This window comes from Colias croceus, chromosome 24 (assembly GCF_905220415.1).
Source record: "Colias croceus chromosome 24, ilColCroc2.1".
Lineage (NCBI taxonomy): Eukaryota > Metazoa > Arthropoda > Insecta > Lepidoptera > Pieridae > Colias > Colias croceus.
The window spans coordinates 1287835-1297507 of NC_059560.1; the positions used below are offsets into that span (position 1 = coordinate 1287835).

The 9673-nt window shown below is 32.6% G+C and overlaps 1 protein-coding gene across 1 annotated transcript in view; it reads right to left on the minus strand.

Annotated features, from left to right (window-relative positions):
• Nucleotides 1–9367, minus strand: part of LOC123702901 (large neutral amino acids transporter small subunit 1) — a 32505-nt gene extending 23138 nt beyond the window's left edge. The window contains exon 1 of the mRNA XM_045650750.1: nucleotides 8984–9367. Coding sequence (XP_045506706.1) covers nucleotides 8984–8985 — 2 coding nt within the window. The 5' untranslated portion in view covers nucleotides 8986–9367. The remainder of the gene's footprint in view (nucleotides 1–8983) is intronic.
• Nucleotides 9368–9673: the final 306 nt, after the last annotated feature.

Consider the following 9673-nt stretch of genomic DNA (forward strand, 5'->3'; position numbering starts at 1 on the left):
GGTGATAACTCTGATTATTAATTAGTAATTTGATTGTTGAAAAAAAAATGCCGATTTTAGTCAAAATTTATATTTTTCTAACAAGATCCTTATCATCCAAATTTCCACCTTGGTGAGAAAAATTGACATTTCTAATGAAAATGAACAAAAAATTAAATGATTTTATTAAATACTGTAAAATAGTATATAATTCTTCCATTTACTGTATCACCAAATTCTTCATAGATTTTTAGATATTCGTACTACACCAATTACATCACCCTGTATTTATAAACAATTGCAAAATATGACACATACATAGGCCGAGAGATACTGACACAAAATTTCGGGTCATTTGTAACAGAACGGCGGTTCTACAGAGGTCTTATTACGCAATGACAAAAAGAAAAATGATGGTCAGAACGCTGGTACCGGCGGACTAGTCGCGTGGGCGTAAGTCACACTCGTCGGATAAGTAAGACCCCTCTAGACCGCCATCCTGTTACAAATGACCCGAAATTTGGTGTCAGTATCTCCCGGCCTAACATGTGCAATGTGTAAATGTGTTGACGTTCCAGCTCTTCTTAATATACTTATATATGTCTCTACATTCTAACTGCGCTCTCTAGCAGTTTCCGATGCCTTTATAAGTTTTATGACACCCTGGCCTTGTCAATACAGATAATTGTTTATAGAAAATGTATGTATTCGAAGTAAATATTATTCCAAAGACTGGTGATAACAATGATATACAAACAGATAATGTTTGACCTCATGTAGTTATTTTGGTAAAAAATAAGCTTTGATTGTGGCGCCAAGTAATTTTTTTTTTATTAGCAAATTGATAATATCAGGAATTATTAGGAATAGTCAGTTTCTTGCCATAAAGTAATTTTTTGACGAATTTTTTTTTAATGTGTTAAATCGGAGAAATAATTTATAAAATCGTAGGCAGTTAGCAACTCATTCACAGATATATTTTTTATATTATGTAGTCTTAAAAGAAACCTACATAAGGCACATCATAAGTAAGTTCATCTCCTCAACAAATAATAAATCATTTTTATACTAATTGATTGAAATAATTATTGTATGTATAAAAAAATTCTTAAAGCTCACAACTCATTCATACAATCAATTATTATGTACAGATAATTATTTATTGTACGATAGTTTATTGTCTTCAAGATAATTGTTGTGACCTTGTCTCGATCGATCTGACGAAACTGGGCCATTTCAAACTATACTTTTGCGTCACTGATTTAGGTGTTTTACATAGAGTCTATATATTTTTGGTTTAATTCTAATTAGTCGAGATTAAGGTCTAAATCTTATTTATTTTTGGCGGCAAATGGTTTGGTTACTTCACTAGTTTAAAAATGATCGATAGCTATATGTATAATAATTTACTAATAAGTAATTTGATTAAGTGCTGTCTGCTCGAATTCTCGAAAATTGGTTCTGTAATTGAAATCTAAATTTAAATTTAAAACTTTTTATTTTTTTTATCGTCTTGGGATCGATTATAGTCAGTTTAATATTTCTAGTCGTGTTTACGATAGAAAATATACACAAATCGTCGAAAGTCTGAAAATACTTAAGATTGAACAATAAAAAAGAAAATTGTAAGGCGAAGTAAATAAAGTATTGTTGCAGAGTATTATTTTTTTACAGTGATAACAACCCACCGCTCTATTGTGGCAACGCTTTCATCTATTACAATAAATTGCATCGAATAAAGACGACTTCATCATCTAGACTACAAGTGCAATACATTACAAAACGAACGAAAAAAACCATTTAAAACTTTCCAAATAACTAGTTCTATTCTTGGTGATTTTAATATACGGTTTAAAATTGACTTATATTTACAAGAATTTACGAAAAGGTCCTTCGAGTTTCAATTACGTCATCTGTGTCGCGACGATATTAAATTACCGACTTCTTTCTCTGTTGATAAGTTACTTGCGCGACTGTGACCTATTTTATTGGTACATCCTTTTTCATAAGTTTATGTATCGAAGACTAAATTAGATTATCGGTTTCCTTAGAGCCGACAAACGAGAATTTGACGTATTAAAACCTTCATATTTCATTAAATGAAGTTAGTGTTAATCTTTTACCTAATTTTATAAGTATTTGCAATCGATGACCAGTCTGCCGAACCTTCTGAAAATAAAAGCTATGCACGCGTTTACACAACAATGCATACCTATAACCTAAGTAGCTATTACTCTTGAACATACAAGCATGCAAGCAAGCACCAAGCAGACAGGTTAATAAAGGAAGATAACAGAAGGGGTGAAAAGAGGCCTCGAATATATGTTTCAATTTAATCTATAAGCCACAAGGGTTCAAGAAAATACTCTTTTTTTGTAATATTTGTCCTTTCAATTTGATGTCAAATGGTTCTTGGATTTGTCTCCGTTTGCTTTTGAAATTTATAACATTACGAAAATCACTTCCATGCGGAGCCGGGGCGAATGAATAGTAAAAATAATTATTCATATAAAAACGACACTATATATCCTCCCGAGACATGACAATGTTGTAGAATAAATGCTGATGTAAGCTTTGTTTGAACTACATATTTCACATGATGCAATATATTAGCGGAACTGCATAAGCCTCAGAGTATTTCTTTTTATAGGTCATACCATTTGATTCTATTTGATGATATTGCAATACTTCGGGGAAATTATTAAGAAAAAAATTTAAATCTGTCTTTCCATTCATTAATTTTAATGTTCTTACGTGTATAAAAAAACGATCGTATTGCAATGATTAATTTTAAAAAATGTTAATTAGATAATGTCACGTGCGTTCTCCATATTTTAATTCAAGTAGATACGCGCGCGGCCGCGGCGTATAAATCATAAAATTTTCAGTTGACATACTACTCGGTAACTAGCTGTATGAAATTTAATATTTATACTAAGTAGATCTGAAAGTTCTAAACTTTTTTATACACCTTGCCGTAGCTAGGTATCCACTGCCGGAGTCGTGGACGATTTCTAAGAGTACCCGCGGCCCCGGCTAACTGCGCGGCTCGACGGAACACAGTGGGGTTTTAGTCGGTAAGAATCCGACATAACCCTTGGCTGCTTCCCCGGGGGCCGTGGGTATCTTTGGAAGATTTCCCCACTATAAAAAAAAAAAAAAAAAAAGCTAGGTATCCAGGATTCAATTTTATATACGTACCTACTTGTTGTATACGTAGATAGTATATTATTATTAGTCTGTGGTACTTGGGAGATTGGTTAAATAATATTACGATTACAACGTAATTTTGTAAGAAGTCCTAATGAATGAAAATTCTTTTAACTTATAAGTACCTACGTAAATTATAAATTATTTCGCTGAATACAAAATTGAAATACTACGTAAGTGAATAAAAACTTTCGCAGAACCACAAAAAGTAACCACACGTAATTAAATATGACAATCCCAGACTTGCCAAAATTAGCGGTTCCGTTAGTCTTTTTACAACCTTATGTAATTGTAGACAATTTATCATTCCTGGTCAATTAGGAAGGTACAGGAGATCGGAGGTCATTACACTCAAGTTACTTGTGATGCAATCTTATTGTCTTCCTGCGTAAGGCACTGGTTCAAGCATTCGCGGTGCGGTTCATATAAAGCTGAAGAGTTTGTTTGTTTGTTTGAACGCGCTAACCTCACCGGTCCGATTTGAAAGATTATTTCGGCGTTAGATAGCCCATTCATCGAGGAAGGCTATAGGCTATACTATAATTATCATCACGCTAAGAACAACAGGAGCGTACCCACGCGGATGAAACCGCGAAGCGCAGCTAATCACTACATAGTATAAAACAAAGTCGCTTTATCTGTCCCTATGTCCCTTTGTATGCTTAAATCTTTAAAACTACGCAACGGATTTTGATGCGGTTTTTGAAGTGAAACTTCTTTATCGGGGTTGGAAAAAAATTTAGTGTAACATTTTTTCGTTACGCGTGACATTTTTCCGTTACGCGCCATCTTTTTCTTATCCCTACCACGCGTGATTCGACGTATTTCTGTAAAGTTGCATATAGTTAGTAAATTAATTTTTGAAAAATAAGGTCATAAAAAAGTTTCACTTCTTACGTGTGTACACTAGTACACGCACACATTTTTTTTAATAGATAGAGTGATTCAAGAGGAAGGTTTTAGACTTAGTATAATTTATTAGGTTTTAGACAAAGCGGGAGCACGGGCGGTAAGCTAGTGTAAAATAAAATGATTTTCTTTCGTGACTGTAACATGTAGGTATGTTTCCAATATCATGAGAACAATAAAATCAATAAATACTATATAGAATCTATTGTTAACTTGCCCTTGTTTCGGAAAGGTCGAAAGAATCGGATAACAAGGGTTAAGTTACCTACATAAAATGGGTTATATAATGGGATATTATTTACATGAAAATGATATGTTACTAATTGATATTCTTTATGTACTTATAGTGTACTAGCTTTCCACCCGCAGCTTCGCCCGCGAAGTTAAAGAAACCCGCATAGTTCCCGTTCCCGTGGGATTTCCGGGATAAAACCTATCCTATTTGCCGGGGTAAAAAGTAGCCTATTTCCTTTCTCGGGTATCAAAATATCTCTATACCAAATTTCATGCAAATTGGTTCATTAGTTAAGGCGTGATTGAGTAACAGACAGAGAGACAGAGTTACTTTCGCATTTATAATATTAGTATGGATTACCACAGCTTAAGTAGAGTCAAGTTGTGAAGTTTTTGTGTGTTAAATTTCATCTAAAGTTCTCTGTTTAACTTTATGTAAGTGTTAAATAAATAATTAATAATAAATTTCCTAGTAGGTAAATATATTCGGTCCGTTTACATAAAACACATTTGGATCTATCTCTGTGAAAAATTTCATCAGGATCTGATCTTCCATTTTTGCGGTAAAGGATAACCAACATCAATCCACCATTCAATATAATATAATAGTAATAGGCTGTATGACGTAAATACATATGTATTAAACACGTTTTATCATGTAAATAGGGCTTTAGTTCTTTAAAAATTTTAAAGGTGTGAATAATACGTAAATAATAAGCGTTACGAAATATAAATTTTTCAGCAGTTGTTTAAATACCATGCTGTAATGTCGTCATATTATGGTTTTGTTTTTTTTTATTGTTCTTATACTAAGTATTGTGTCTTGTACTATATTATATTGTTTATAATACCAATACAATAATAACAACAGATACAATAGATAAAGGATACTCAATGACATAAAGTATGAAAAGAAAAGACTTCTTTACGCAGCGTAATCCACAGAGCAAGTAATATGCGTAATCCACAAAATTAGGCAGAAAATTAGCTTATGATCGCGGTCGGCGGTTATATTATGATTTATGGCCGGATTATTGGAGGTTGTAGTTTCATACAAACATATCTATACTGTGTCTATATTAATAATAAACTGAAAAGTTTGCTTGTTTGTTTGAACGCGCTAATCTCAGAAACTATTTTAATAAGCCGCTCACCCGGATTGAGCCGGGATATAAAAATACCAATAAAATATCGTCAATCAAGAACAATAGCTTTGTACTGGAAGAATAACTTTCAAAATCAGTTCGAATGAATTGGAAATTATTTCGTACAAACAAACATAAAACAATATTTTTAATCGTGGTACATTATAAAGTAGTTAGTTACATGTTAATTCTTGGAAGTCAAGCGTAAGAAAAAATGTGTGCGTGTATTAGTGTACCTACACACGTAAGAAGTGAAACTTCTTCAAAAAATAATTTACTATATGCAACTTTACAGAAATACGTCGAATCACGCATGGTAGTAGGGATAAGAAAAAGATGGCGCGTAACGGAAAAATGTCACGCGTAACGAAAAAATGTTACACTAAATTTCTTTACAACCCCGATAAAGTTTCACTTCAAAAATGTGTGCGTGTACTAGTAGGTAATTAGTATACACACGTAAGAAGTGAAACTTCTTTCTACCTTATTTCTCAAAAAATAATTTACAATATGCAACTTTACAGAAATACGTCGAATCACGCGTGGTAGGGATAAGAAAAAGATGGCGCGTAACGGAAAAATGTCACGCGTAACGAAAAAAAGTTACACTAAATTGTTTTCCAACCCCGATAAAGAAGTTTCACTTCAAAAATATTCAAAGACCCTAAAAATTAAATGTTATTTTTATAGTTATAATGTGTGTATTGCATTTGTTATTATCATTTAGGTATGTCCATCTTTAAATATCCACAATTAAAATACTACATCAAATCATATCAAATCGATTAACAATGAATCTCGATTTAAGTGCCCTAAGCCTTAAAATTCTCTAATCCCTTATCCAGCTAAGGCTTTTTAATATATTATAGTACTTCGAGGTGAAAGGTAAAGAGACCCTGCACGTGTTACAGAGGTCAGAGGTCAGATTTTACGATCGATACCACGTGGGCGAGGGTTTGGACTTTGGGGTTATAATGGTTACAGAACCTTATGTGCGTACAGAATATATAAAGATATTAGATATTCTTCAGAATATTGTACTTGATATAATATTATTATATTAATATCAAGAACTTTTATGAATTTCCTTGCAAAAGAACGAATAGAGGAAGTTCTGACTTACAATCTACGTAAGACAAAAAATCCTACACAATAACCTATCTATATGTATTTTATACGTTGTTTATGTTTAGAAGAGAAGAAGAAGAACTTCAATTTTAATATAGAACACAACCTTATTTAAAATATGGAACACATTTTTGGATAATATAAATAGTAGATATAAAATATATCTCAAATTCTCTAAAAGCTAATTACTTAAAATAGGCCAAAGTAAAAAGTACACGAGGTAACCATTTCAGAGAAAAACGACAAATGATAATATTATTATGTTACATAGTTAACTAATAAATTATTATTTTTATTATATAAAATAATATAGAATCCCGTAAGCAGCAATGGCATAGTCCAAATTACTATGAAAACATTATTAGAAGAGCACTATCCTTACTAATAATATAAATGTGAAAGTGTTTGTGTGTTTGTCTTTCTTTTATATAAAACTAGCTTTCCGCCTGCGGCTTCGCCCGCGTTTTCAAAGAAAAACCCGCATAGTTCCCGTTCCCGTGGGATTTCCGGGATAAAACCTAGCCTATGTTACTCGTGGATAATGTAGCTTTCGAATGGTGAAAGAATTTTTAAAATCGGTCCAGTAGTTTATGAGCCTATTCGTTGCAATCAAACAAACAAACAAACAAACAATTAACAAAGTTTTCCTCTTTATAATATTATTATTATTAGTGTAGATTGCTCGATGGCAAATTTTATAGTTACCGTAATACCTACCGTATTTATTTTTGAATCTCGCGATAATTAGGAGTATACAGGGTGGAAGGTTAAGATGTGGCATGAAGGACAGGTACCTTAACCGTTGTAGCTACATGAAAACGTTCTTAGGAGACTATCTTTAAATTTTTGAGAAATTTTAATCTGCATTCACAGATTTTTGAAAAAATGTACGGGTCAGCAAGGAAATCGGCAGTTTCCAAAAAAAATTTTTTGATGCCAATCGATCCAGTTTCTCATGGGGATCAAAACACTCTAAAAGACCAACTGAGGTATGAGTACTAGAAAAGTCAGAAATCGCGAAAAACTATTTTCATTGCCATATACCGTACCTGCCCTTCATGCCCCATCTTAACCTTCCACCCTGTAGAGTTGGATATTTTAACTACGGTAAAACATCTCATTCCCATGTGAATTTCTTTAGCTAATCCGTGAGTAAAGCCGTGGGCGGAAAATAAGTTATAATATAACTAGCTTTCCACTCGCGGCTTCGCCCACGCAGTCAAAGAAAACCCGCATAGTTCCCGTTCCCGTGAGATTTCCGGGATAAAACCTATCCTATGTCCCGGGGTAAAAAGTAGTATATATGTCCTTTCTTGGGTATCAAAATATCTCTATACCAAATTTCATGCAAATTGGTTCAGTAGATAGGCGTGAGTAACAGACAGACAGAGTTACCTACTTTCGCATTTATAATATTAGTAATCCATACTAATACTATCACAGATTATAAATGCGAAAGTAACTCTGTCTGTCTGTCTGTCTGTTACTCAATCACGCCTTAACTACTGAACCAATTTGCATGAAATTTGGTATAGAGATATTTTGATACCCGAGAAAGGACATAGGATTGGTTTTATCCCGGAAATCCCAAGGGAACGGGAACTATGCGGGTTTTTCTTTGACTGCGCGGGCAAAGCTGCGGGTGGAAAGCTAGTAAGTAATATATTATATACTTCTATTATACTTTCTCAGTAAAAAATTGTGTAAAAATATACCTACTCGCCTTACTTTTTTATATTTTGGAAATACTTCGTAGCGACATAATATTTTAGAAAGGATATTAAACCCAACGTGGATTTGAAAGGATGCGCAAATTAAAACGGTCTTTCATCTCCAAAAAATGCTAAGCTTTCTCCTATTCTGCAAGTCTTTATTGTAAAATCTTGCCTTTGTAAGATAATGACAAGATATTTCTTTGTAAATTGCAATAATGAGAACATTTTTCATTGCTTTCTCTAGTTCTCAATTTATTATAATGATCATAGCTGACGAAATTTTGTGAAGACACGCGGGTGCACTTAAGAATTACGAATTAGTTTCTTAGAATTTTGCTATTTTTTTTAAATTTGTCATTTATTTAAACCATCGTATTTTTCTATGCTATAAAAATAATATAAAATGTGTATTATTATTAAATATTCTTATATTTAATTATTATATAATTATTAACAAATTCCTGCTGTAACTATATACGGCTGGATGACCTTCGACCAATCATAAATTGAACTATTAGCATAATCACCAAATACTGTCGCACTGATAACCTTTTGAGAGAAGATATTATCGCGAACTTTTCTATTTGAATATAAAATATAATATCAGAGGTGAATTTAATATAAATAATTATTCAAAAAATTTAAATATTATTCAGTACTTACATTTTCGTGGTTATCAATCGATTTTCTTCAATTTACTATGATATAATTTTTTTAGACACTACACTGATTTTTCCCGCCTTTTTAAAATGGGGCGACTAAGCCCGCCAACACGGACCGCGAGACTGCCGTGCGCCAATTCAAAGAGAGAGGGAATATTAGCTCTGTATGAGAGCAATAGAGAGATGCAGACTTCGCACGTATTGAACGAGATTTTCGAATGAGGGATGAATTGGGGTGGTTTACGTGAGATGGGTTGTAAGTTATTTTTAGAACAATGTTTTTTTTTCATTTGACTTGGACCCTTGCATGCTTAATGTCTATCGGTATAGGTATCGGTGTATGTATTAAACACTAATTGAAATGAACATGGAAATTTTATTGCAGTTCGTATGTTGTACATGTTCGAAATTTTTTATAAGACATATTGTAGGTATATGATGAATCAACTTCCGTTCAAATATTGTCATTGCTAAAAATGATTCATTAATAACTAAAGTAATAACTAATAACTAAAAAGTAACCATAAATACGAAATCTAAATATTTCTTAAAAAATTTGGAACATAAAACGTTATTAAATTACCTTTAGAGATTTTTCCACGATTTTTCGATAAAAATTTTTTTTTTTTGTAAACTGCAAGGTAAACTGTAAAGTCTACAATGTCACTTGTCATCTGTCGATCAGCTGATA